The 10,373-nt window shown below is 54.3% G+C and overlaps 2 protein-coding genes across 2 annotated transcripts; one reads left to right on the top strand and one right to left on the bottom strand.

Moving 5' to 3' along the window:
* Window positions 1-7,270: 7,270 nt before the first annotated feature.
* FAM229A (family with sequence similarity 229 member A) lies at window positions 7,271-8,136 on the bottom strand. The gene is made up of 3 exons (XM_046660826.1): window positions 7,992-8,136; window positions 7,764-7,910; window positions 7,271-7,491 (listed from the first exon to the last, which is right to left on the bottom strand). The coding sequence occupies exons 1-3, from the start codon at window positions 8,126-8,128 to the stop codon at window positions 7,389-7,391; spliced, it is 387 nt and encodes a 128-aa protein (XP_046516782.1). The 5' UTR covers window positions 8,129-8,136; the 3' UTR covers window positions 7,271-7,388.
* A 593-nt stretch (window positions 8,137-8,729) lies between these two features.
* TSSK3 (testis specific serine kinase 3) lies at window positions 8,730-10,296 on the top strand. Its single transcript, XM_046660827.1, has 2 exons — window positions 8,730-8,874; window positions 9,587-10,296. Exons 1-2 carry the CDS (start codon window positions 8,730-8,732, stop codon window positions 10,246-10,248), a joined length of 807 nt encoding a protein of 268 aa, XP_046516783.1. The 3' UTR covers window positions 10,249-10,296.
* The last annotated feature ends 77 nt before the right edge of the window (window positions 10,297-10,373 follow it).

Genomic DNA, 10,373 nt, shown 5'->3' with positions numbered 1-10,373 from the left:
GCGGTGCCATGTCCACACCCGGGATCCGAACCGGTGAACCCTGGGCCGCCGAAGCAGAATGTACGAACTTAACTGCTACACCACCAGGCGACCCCACAGCCAACAGTCTTGAAAGAGTTGGGTACACACGCTGTTTCCACTCCCTCACTCCATTCCTGCAATCTGGCTTCCTCCCCCACCATTCCACAGGAGCAGCTCGTCAAGGTCACCACTGACCTCCTAGTTGCTAAATCCAAGGGATGCTCATGAGGCTTTATCTGACTTGACCCCTTAGCAGTGGCCGACTCTGACACAAATACTCCCTCCTATTTGAAATACTCTTGTGCCCTTGTTTTTCTGGACACTGTGAACTCTTTTCTTGGGCTCTTACTGGTTGCTGCCACATGGCCAGTTTCTCGTCCTTTGCTTGCTGCCTAATCTTGGGTGTTCTTGGGCCCTCTACAGTCTGTCCCAGGGGCATCTCATGGGTTCCCATGCCTTTGGTGTCCACCTGTGTCAGAGACTCACCTTGGGATCTCAGCCCTGACCTCTCTTCCCTGCCCCATGCCTATCTCCAGGACCCCTCCCCCTGATGTCCCACCTCACAGGAAACATGCCCCACGCCTGCCCTTCCTCACATGTTCCTCAGCTTGGCCGTTTTCTCAGTTGCCTAAACTGGAAATCTGGGCTTGGTTCTAGACTCTTCCCTCTCTCTCTCTCTTTTCATATTCAAGCAGCTGTGAAATCCTGTCCTCTCCAGGACTATCTAAATCTCATTGCTTCTCTCCGTTTCCACTGCTAGCACCTGGTCCAAGGCCCCATGGCCTCTCACCTGGGAGGCTGTAGCAGCTGCTGAATTGTCTCCCGCTGCTACTCTCTATTTCTTCCGTGGTCTGTTCCCATAGAGCAGCCAGTGTTGTCTTCCCAAAATGTGAGTATGTCCCTCTGCACAGTGTCTTTAGCACCACGTTCGCCCATGGCACATACCAATCCCACTGCTGGGCACATTTCCCACTGGGATGTCTTTGCCTGGGTAACTGCTTATCATCTCAGTGCCAGTGTCAGTTCCTTAGGGAAGCCATTCCAGAACCCCCAGCTGGCTCTGCTATTCCTTTTCCTCCCAGCACTCTGGACTTATCAAGCAGTCATTTCACGAGCTAGTCTAAAGTGCAGACATTCTATAAACTCCTGAGCCCTCCCATTTTAGGCCCTGGGGATGTGAGAATGAATATGACAGAGCCCCTGCCCTCCGTGAGTCCATAGTGTGATGGGGAAGACAGGCATTCAACAGGGATCAAGGAATAGGTGAGTAGACAGTGGTGCAAGCAGGTGCTGTGGGAGGGGAAGGACACGTGGTCAGGGGAGCCTTCTTCGGGATGTGACAGTTGGTGGAGATCTGGAGGATAAGTGAGACTGGGAGAGAGGCTATCCTGGGCAGAAGGAATGGCATGCTTAAAGGTGGGAAGGATGTTTTGTGCAGAGCTGGGGGTGTCCAGTGTGGCTGGACAAGTGATATAAAGAAGTCATTGATGAGATTTAAACAGGAGAATGACAGCCTTGATAAAATAATTCTGGACTGGAGGAATCCAGAGAGGAAGGAATCAGGGAGACCAGTTAGGAGGCGGCTGGAGTCATCCAGATGAATAGCGATGGAGGACTGGTCCACGGTGGCGGCAGTGGAATTGAGGCAGAATGTGATCACCTGGCCTGGGGACTGGGGAAGACAGAGGGAATGAGAATGACTGCGGAGCCCTTACCCCAAGGGCAGGTGGGGAGAGGCCAGTGGCAGCTGGGACAGCCATAGCCCTGTGGGGTCCACCCCACTGATGTATCTGGTGTCAGGTTGCCTGATGTCGTCCCATGGGTCCTCATCCATCCTCCTTCCTAGAGAAGCAGATGGAGAGCCAGGAGGTAGAAGGCTGCTAAGAAGGCCTAGGAGGGGACGGGGGGGAGGAGAAAGGGGAAGCTGGTCAGAGTCCGGATGTGATGGGGTTTCAGGGTAAGTGGCATCTGGGGTTTCCTCAGAGCCTGGAAATTCCACTGTCTCTGGCTCTACCCTGAGACCCCCAAATTCTGAGATCCTCAAACTTGGGGGCCTAGTCCTTGGAAGTCCTGAGGGCCCTCTAGGGGCTGTGAGTCTGCACCTGAAGGGCCACAAGTCCCTAACAGATCCCCAGGACTCTTGACAGTCCCTAAAGCCGTACGTACTTCCCATGAGCTGGCCCAACGCCCATTATCTGCATGATCCCCTGCAGTCCTCACGCTAACCCTCGGAGGCACGTAGCTTGTGTATCCCCACTGTACATGTAAGACTTCTAGCGGTGAAGGAACTTGCTCACAGTCACGCAGCTAAAACAAGGCAGAACGAGGAGTTGACCCAGGGTGTGACTGACATCAGAGTCTGTGCTTTGAAGTCCTGTGCTATCTTAAGCCTGTCGACCCCCTGGTTGATTGGCTCAGTAAGGGGGGGAGGCTTTGTGGCAGATTTGCTTGTGGTTGGGGTGGCTGCTCCCCTCTCATATCAAGCGATGAGAAAGGGTAGTGCTGACGTCAGCTGTTACCATGGCAATACAGCAACCCTTTCCCTGCCGTCTCCATGGTAACCTGGGGGGTCCATCTGTACTTCGCCCCCTCCTTCTAAGAGGGGGTCCCTTAGGGAAGGGCTGGCTAATAACGTATCTGAGAGAAAAGTCAGGGAAGGCAGTAATTCGAGCATTCCCCTTTCCCCGGGCCCCTCCCCACTCCTCAGGCCCAGAGAATAAGGCTGGGATCTGGGGGTCCTGCTTTGACGTCTGGGGACAGCTTTACCCTCTCGGATGAGGGAAGCAGTTCTGCCTTTCCCACCTGGGGATTCCCCTGGAAAGGCTCCCCCGCCAAGTTCCTCGGCTCCTGAGTAGAACAGCTGGGAAGTTGGCAGAGGGAGGCAAGGGGGATTCCCCAACCCTCTCCAGGGCGGGACAGCGCCCAGCCCTTGGAGACAGGGCTGGCTGGCTCTCTGCTGCCCCTTGAAGCCAACAGTGAGCTGCAGTGGCAGCCTCTCTTGCTCATTGAGTGCTAGCTGTGCCAAAGATTCCTGCCTGGCGCCATACACGCATGACTTTACTGAAATCTCCCAGCAGGTGTCATTAACCCCATTTTACAGATTTGGAAATGGAGACTCAGAGAGGCTAAGTAACCAGTTCAACGTTGCACAGCTGGCAAATAGCAGAGTCAGGACTCAAATCCAGGACTAGAGTTTAGGCCAGTGACTTTTCCAGGGGGAGAGAAAGAGGAAGAAGAAACAGAGGACAGAACGGAAAAGAAGAGAAATAGGAGAGTGAAGTGACTCAGGTTGGAGCCTTTCATGCTCCCGGCCACCTACAGAACAAAGTTCAAACTCAAGGACTCCTTGATCCAGTTTCTCTTCTGTGAACTCCTTCCTGGATCCCCTGCATTCTGAGCTCTGCAAGCGCAGGGGATCTGTCAGATTCAGGCCTAGGCTCTCACACCTGGTGCGGCTCAAGCAGGTATTGGTGAAAGTGGACTGAACTGAATTCCTTGAACTTGCCCTCCACTTTCTTGCCTCTGGGCCTTTGCCCACATGTTCCCTCCACCTGAGATGCCCTTTCCCTTTGCCCATGGACACTCTACAGTGAACTAGCCCCCGGGTCTGGCCCAGTGGCAAGGCGTGTGTCTGGAATCTTTGCATCCCTCAATATCCAAGCATATGGGAGGTGGCAATAAATCTTTTTTAAAGGAAAGGAGGGTTGAGAAGATGGGAGAAAGGAAGTGAGAGAAATGAGAAGGGAGAAAGGAAGAATGAGGAGGATTCAGCATCTTGGTGCTGGCAAGGTCCATAGAGATCAGCTGATGATCTTTTTTTTATTTCACCAGTGAGGAAATGGGCCCAGAGGGAAGGGAATTGACTGAGTGAGGCCTCCCAGCAGGTCATTACTAGGCTATGTGAGTTGAGGGCCAAGGTCTTATCTGTCAAGTTCACTGCTGAATCCCCAGTGCCCTACACAGGCCTGGCTGCTGGACCTGTACTGAGGCAGGGACATACCCTGAACTAGAACCCAGTAGCCTGATGCCTGGCCACACTGTCCAAGGCTCCTGATTGCCATGGAACAGAGTCCCATGGAACCCTGGCCCCTGCCACTCACTACCCCTTCTTTTTGCTCCCAGGCATACCCAATCTTCCAATGTTTGCATGAGCTGTCTCTGCTCCCAGAATGTTTTTTCTCCATGTCTACTCATTATTTTCTGGTGATGCTGTCAATCACCTGGCTAAGCTTGTGCCTCAGGGGAAGGCTTACCTATGGCCCAGCCTGATCAATTATAGTCTCCCGTCTCCCTGGCAAGGGTAATTGGCCCAACGAGCGTGCATGTGATTTAAGGACGGCCAATCACTGCCCTTCCAGGCATAGGAATACTGAGAGTGGGAGAAAGCAGCTCCCCCTTCCTGGGTTTTCCAAGCTGCTGCAGCCGTGTTCCCTGCCCAGAGGAGATAATCAGGGATGAGAGGGGAAGGATGCGGCAGTCCTGGTCGGGTTGAATCCTTGGTTCCAGCCCGATGGATGCCCTGGTTCCTACAGTTCTTCCTTTAATCACTAGCTTATATCCTTCCCAGCCGCTTGAAACAATCAATTCCTTTTTTGCTTAAGTTAACTTCAGTTGCTTGCAATGGAGAGACTTTATCAATACAGAGGCCAATCATTTTTTTCTCTCTAAAATTACAGTGGCCTCGGGGGCTGGCCCCGTGGCCGAGTGGTTAAGTTCGCGCGCTCCGCTGCAGGCGGCCCAGTGTTTCGTTGGTTCGAATCCTGGGCGCGGTCATGGCACTGCTCATCAAACCACGCTGAGGCAGCATCCCACATGCTACAACTAGAAGGACCCACAATGAAGAATATACAACTATGTACCCGGGGGCTTTAGGGAGAAAAAGGAAAAAAATAAAATCTTTAAAATTACACTGGCCTCCTAAGGAGGGTGAGCACTGTTTACGGGGAGGGAGACCCCTTTTCTGCAGAGCAGCAGCTTGATTGTTAGGCTGAGTAGGGCCTGCATGGAGTTTGGTGGGAATGGAAACAGGTGGATTACTCTACTTAATAGAGAAACTGAGAGTCCGAGGGTGGGGGTGGGGGCGGGGGCGGAGAGGGAGGGGGCCTCTTCAGGAGGTCAGCATGGAGGAGGAGAGGAGTGGAGGAGAGAGAAGCCGGTGCTATGGCCTGAAGCCGCCAGGGATTATTCTGGTGCAGGGGAAAGATAGGCATGGAGGAGCTTTCAAGAGCCAGGGTGTTTAAAGGACCAGGGGGCTGAATGGTCAAGTCTAAAGTCCTCACTTCGAAGTAGACTCGTTTTGGCAAACAGCCAATAAGTCCCAATAACATTTGGGACTGCCTGGGAGGGCATTTTGTGTGGAAGTTGAGAAGGGTGGCCCTTTCAGGTGACCATGGGATTCTGAAGTGCTCTGGGGAGGGCTTGGACTTCTACCCCATGTGGATTAGGGGAGGGGTGTTGAGTCAGTTGCATTTAGATCTCAGGGGACGGGAGGCCAAACCTGACCTTTGGGTTACATATATTATTTCCAATGTTAAAACAAGACAGGTTCGTGTCAGAATGGTTATAATGACCAAGACGAAAAAAAAATGTTGGAGAGGATGCAGTGGAGAAAAGGGAACCCTCATACACTGCTGGTGGGAATGCAAACTGGTACAACCACTATGGAAAACAGTACGGAGATTTCTCAAAGAATTAAAAATAGAAATACCAGGGGCCAGCCTGGTGGCATAGTGGTTAAGTCCGCTCACTCTGCTTCAGTGGCACAGCGTTTGCAGGTTCGGATCCCTGGTGTGGACCTACACACTGCTCATCAAGCCATGCTGTGGGGTGTCCCATATACAAAATAGAGGAAGACTGGCACAGATGTTAGCTCAGGGACAATCCTCCTCAATCAAAAAGAGGCAGATTGGCAAGGGATGTTAGCTCAGGGCTAAGCTTCCTCACCAAAAAAAGAAAAAGAAGAAAAAGAAAAAGAAATACCATACAACCCAGCTCTTCCACTACTGGGTATTTATCCAAGGAACTTGAAATCTGCAATTCAAAGAGACGTATGCACCCCTATGTTCACTGTAGCATTATTCACAAAAGCCAAGCCGTGGAAGCAACTGAAGTGCCCATTGACTGATGAATAGATAAAGAAGAGGCGGTATATATACAATGCCATACTACTCCACCACAAAAAAAGACAAAATCGTCTCATTTGCAACAACATGGATGGACCTTGAGGGTGTGATGTCAAGTGAAATAAGCCGGACAAAGAAAGACAAACACCATGTGATTTCACTCATATGTGGAAGATAAACACATGGACAAAAAGAATAGATTAGTGGCTACCAGAAGGGAAAGGGGTAGGGGGGTGGGCATAAGGGGTGAGGGGGCACATATACATGGTGACTGACAAGTAAAAATGTACAACTGAAATTTCACAATGTTATAAACCATTGTGACCTCAATTAAAAAAAGACAGCGGAAAAAAATAATGATACAGGTTCATTAAAGCAAAATTGGAAAGTGGAAAATATTCAGCTTAAATACTGCACTTCCAGGCAGCCTTCCTGTCCTCGGCCCCTCCTATGGATGGCTCATAGGTCATTAAGTCTGAAGACACTGAGGAATGTGCTCGCATCACCTTTCATCTGGGGGTCCCTGGGCAAGTCTCTCAAGGCTCAGTTCCCTCACCCGTAAAACAGGAAAAAGAAATCAAAGTTTTTCAAACAACTTCTTCCTCAATCTTTTTCTGGTCCCACCGTCCTCGGAGAAACCACGACTCAAGATGGGTAAGGCAGCTCCTAACCCCTCTAACAAAGCCAGAGGTGCCCAGCGTCACAAAATAGCAGGTAGCAAAACCTAATTCCATCTTGGAATTAAATGGGCCTGGTGTGGGTGGCCGTTCTCTTTAAGCTGTCTGTCCTCTGCGTCTGGTCCCGAGCTTCTCTGGGCCCCCAGAGTCCGGCACAGTAAGGCGAATTTCACTGGAGAACCAAGATGAGGGATGGCCCACGCGGAAAGGTTGCCCTGTAAGAGGTCATGACCAGCAACAAATGGCGGGAGGGGTTGGACCCCACAAGAAGAAAGCGGACCCAGAAAAGCAGTTCCCTAGGGCTGGGTCCAAGGGAGGAGACAGCTGCAGGGAAGGTCCTATTGGATGGGGCGGAGCAGTCGGCGGGCCCATCCGACGGGATAGACACACACAGCCAGCCCGGAGTGGAAAGAACAGTTTATGCTGTGCTTTATTAAAATGTGCATCATTCTTTTATTTTAAAATGTGCATCATTGTCTCGTGCTCCGCGTGCGCGATTTCAGCGTGGTGGCCCCCGGCGGGCCTAGTCCCCGCCCGGCTCCCGCGGAGCCGCCGTGCGCAGGCGCACTCAGGTGGCGCGGGCCCGGGGGCTCCCGCCCATGGCCAGGTAGACGTCGATGGGCACGTGCAGCAGCGTCAGGCAGTGGCAGCCGGGGCAGCGTCGAAGCGGCCTGGGGAAGGCGGGGCGCGATGGGGGGCGCTGAGGTGGAGGCCCGGCCCATCCTGTTGGGGACGCACCCGGGCAGGGCACCTGGGATCCCCGAGGTTAGGGCGTGGATGGGGTGGGTCTTACGTGGTGGCGGAGGGGGGTGTCGGGGTGGGAAGAGGGACAGGGGCGGGACCGGAAGCGCTCGGCGCGCAGCAGTTCACGCGGCTCCCCCTCGGGGCGGTTTGGAGGACTGGGACGGCAGGAGGGCTCACGGGGGAGGGGCGCCGGTCTCACCTGACCGGGTTGTGCTCCGTGGCTACCGGCTCTGGGCTGTCCTGGGACTCGGGGGCGGCAGCAAAGCCAGGGGAGTCTCCGGCCTCAATGGGGAATCTCCGACCCTGAGGGGGCTCCTGGGCACTCATGTCCAGGCCCCGGGGCGCTCTGCGCGGGGAGTGGCGGTCAGGCTGCTCCAGGGCCGCGGGGCGCCCCCTCCCCACGCCCGCCCCCTGGGTCGTTGCTCACCTGCCGGAGGCCGAGGCCGGACCCAGGCTGGAAGCAGCTGCCCGAGCCCTGGCTGCGGGAGGACGCTCCGGTCCAAGCGGAGCCGGGCAGGTGTCTGCGGCGCGTCCGGGCCCGGGCGTCGAGGGGAAGGGCTGCATTGTGACCCTGGCCACGGCGCGCTGACCTCACAGAACCCGTTCCTCCGGCCGAGGAACTCCCCGCCGCCCCCCGCCGCCCTGGCACTTAGCGCGGCCGCGAGCCGGGAGCTGGAGGGCTCTGGCCATGGCGCCTTGACACTGGGTCCCGCAGACCCCAGCTTCCCGATGGGGGCGCAGGAGGCGACAGGAGCGTCCACCAAAAGGAGCCTGGCATCCCGGGCCGCGCAGACACCTGACTGCGCCCCCGTCCCCCAAGGGCTGCAACTCTCTGCTTGGTGTCGGGGTGGGGGCGGAGCGGTGACTTAACCCGTTTTGGGTTTGGTGGTGGTGGTTTGAGGGTAGGTAGGGGCACTGCCCATTTTGGCCAAGGGTCACACAGCATTTACATCACAATTGGGCCGGAGTTTTAAAATGTCTGGCCCTCTCCCTTCCCACCACCCGCGGCTGCTGTGTCCAGACGGAGAATGTTCTAGCGCTGGGGGCAGCTGCGGATGAAGTCCTTGGGGGGGAAAAGGAGCGGGCCAAGGGCAATGGTGGAGTAGAGCTGCCTCCTGGAGGCAGCATGAGCTGAGAGGGTGATAGCAAGGAGGCGCTAGACAGCATGGAGGACTTTCTGCTCTCCAATGGGTACCAGCTGGGCCAGACCATTGGGGAAGGGACCTACTCAAAAGTCAAAGAAGCATTTTCCAAAAAACACCAAAGAAAAGTGGCAATTAAAATTATAGACAAGATGGGAGGGCCAGAAGGTGAGCTGGGGCCCATTTGGAGGAAGGGGGGCTGGCTGAGGTGGGAGGGTGCTTCCTCCCTCCTCCCCTTTAGTCTGGAACCAAGGAAAGCCAGAGATTGTGGCCCTGGGAGAGGTTAGTGGGGAACAGAGGATGCTGGGAGTCCAGGAACATCACACCCTCCAAAACCCAAGATTAGAGTGGCAGGAAATGGAGGGTCCTCAGAGACAGAACTCAAGCCTGCCAGGACTTTCCTATTCCAGGAGGGGAAAAGACAGAGGCCGCGGCCAGGGCTAGGAGGGGGCAGGAGCTGGTGCCAAGGCAGGTAGAGATGGGAAAGACAGGGCTCATGGAAAGAACTGTGGGTCAGGAAGCAGGGGTGGGAGGAGCTCGCTCACCACATGGTAGGTAAATCAGGCCTCATAACTGAGATTCAATGGCTTTGTCTAAAAATCCCCAAAGCACTTCGATATCCATGGTCTCAAAGGCTGCTCACAACAGTCCCTGAAGTTGGCAGGGACTAGTTCCTTTGAATAATGTATTAATACAAAAATAACAGAGGTGAACATTCTCTGAAATGTCCAAGCAGCTAGACATGGAAGACTGTCAAAGGGAACCAAGGCACAAGACCTGGATAGGATTGGCACACCGAAGTTGGAAGGTAGGAGACAGGAGTAAGGAGTTAGGCCCCTCCAGACTTGACACCCCATCTCTTTTTCCATTGTTTCCTCAGAATTTATCCAGAGATTCCTGCCTCGGGAGCTCCAGATCGTTCGTACCCTGGACCACAAGAACATCGTCCAGGTGTATGAGATGCTGGAGTCGGCCGACGGGAAAATCTACCTGGTGATGGAACTGGCTGAGGGAGGGGATGTCTTTGACTGCGTGCTGAATGGGGGGCCACTGCCTGAGAGCCGGGCCAAGGCCCTCTTCCGTCAGATGGTCGAGGCCATCCGCTACTGCCATGGCTGTGGCGTGGCCCACCGGGACCTCAAGTGCGAGAACGCCTTGTTGCAGGGCTTCAACCTGAAGCTGACTGACTTTGGCTTTGCCAAGGTGTTACCCAAGTCACGCCGGGAACTGAGCCAAACCTTCTGCGGCAGCACAGCCTATGCCGCCCCCGAGGTACTGCAGGGTATTCCCCATGATAGCAAGAAGGGTGACGTCTGGAGCATGGGCGTGGTCCTGTATGTCATGCTCTGTGCCAGCCTACCTTTTGACGACACAGACATCCCCAAGATGCTGTGGCAGCAGCAGAAGGGGGTGTCGTTCCCGACTCATCTGGGCATCTCTGCTGAATGCCAGGACCTACTCAAGCGGCTCCTGGAACCAGACATGACTCTCCGGCCTTCCATCGAAGAAGTTAGTTGGCATCCATGGCTAGCAAGTACTTGATAAAAACAATGGCAAGTCCTCCCCAATAAAGCAGGGGGAGAAAGCAAACCCAAAACCTGCTTCTAAAATGGTGATATATATTTTACGCTTTAAGTTTACTTATCCTAAAACTTACCTACACCCCT

This window comes from Equus quagga, chromosome 5 (genome assembly GCF_021613505.1).
Source record: "Equus quagga isolate Etosha38 chromosome 5, UCLA_HA_Equagga_1.0, whole genome shotgun sequence".
NCBI lineage: Eukaryota > Metazoa > Chordata > Mammalia > Perissodactyla > Equidae > Equus > Equus quagga.
This window is presented reverse-complemented; position numbering and strand designations above follow the sequence as displayed.

Coding starts and splice junctions, on each gene's coding strand:
- FAM229A (XM_046660826.1), bottom strand. CDS start 8,128: ATGCAGCCCTTCCCCTCGACGCCCGGGCCCGGACGCGCCGCAGACACC. Junction 7,911..7,991: donor CCGGCCTCGGCCTCCGGCAG/GTGAGCAACGAC, acceptor CTCCCCGCGCAG/AGCGCCCCGGGGCCTGGACA. Junction 7,492..7,763: donor ACGGAGCACAACCCGGTCAG/GTGAGACCGGCG, acceptor CGCCTTCCCCAG/GCCGCTTCGACGCTGCCCCG.
- TSSK3 (XM_046660827.1), top strand. CDS start 8,730: ATGGAGGACTTTCTGCTCTCCAATGGGTACCAGCTGGGCCAGACCATT. Junction 8,875..9,586: donor CAAGATGGGAGGGCCAGAAG/GTGAGCTGGGGC, acceptor TTGTTTCCTCAG/AATTTATCCAGAGATTCCTG.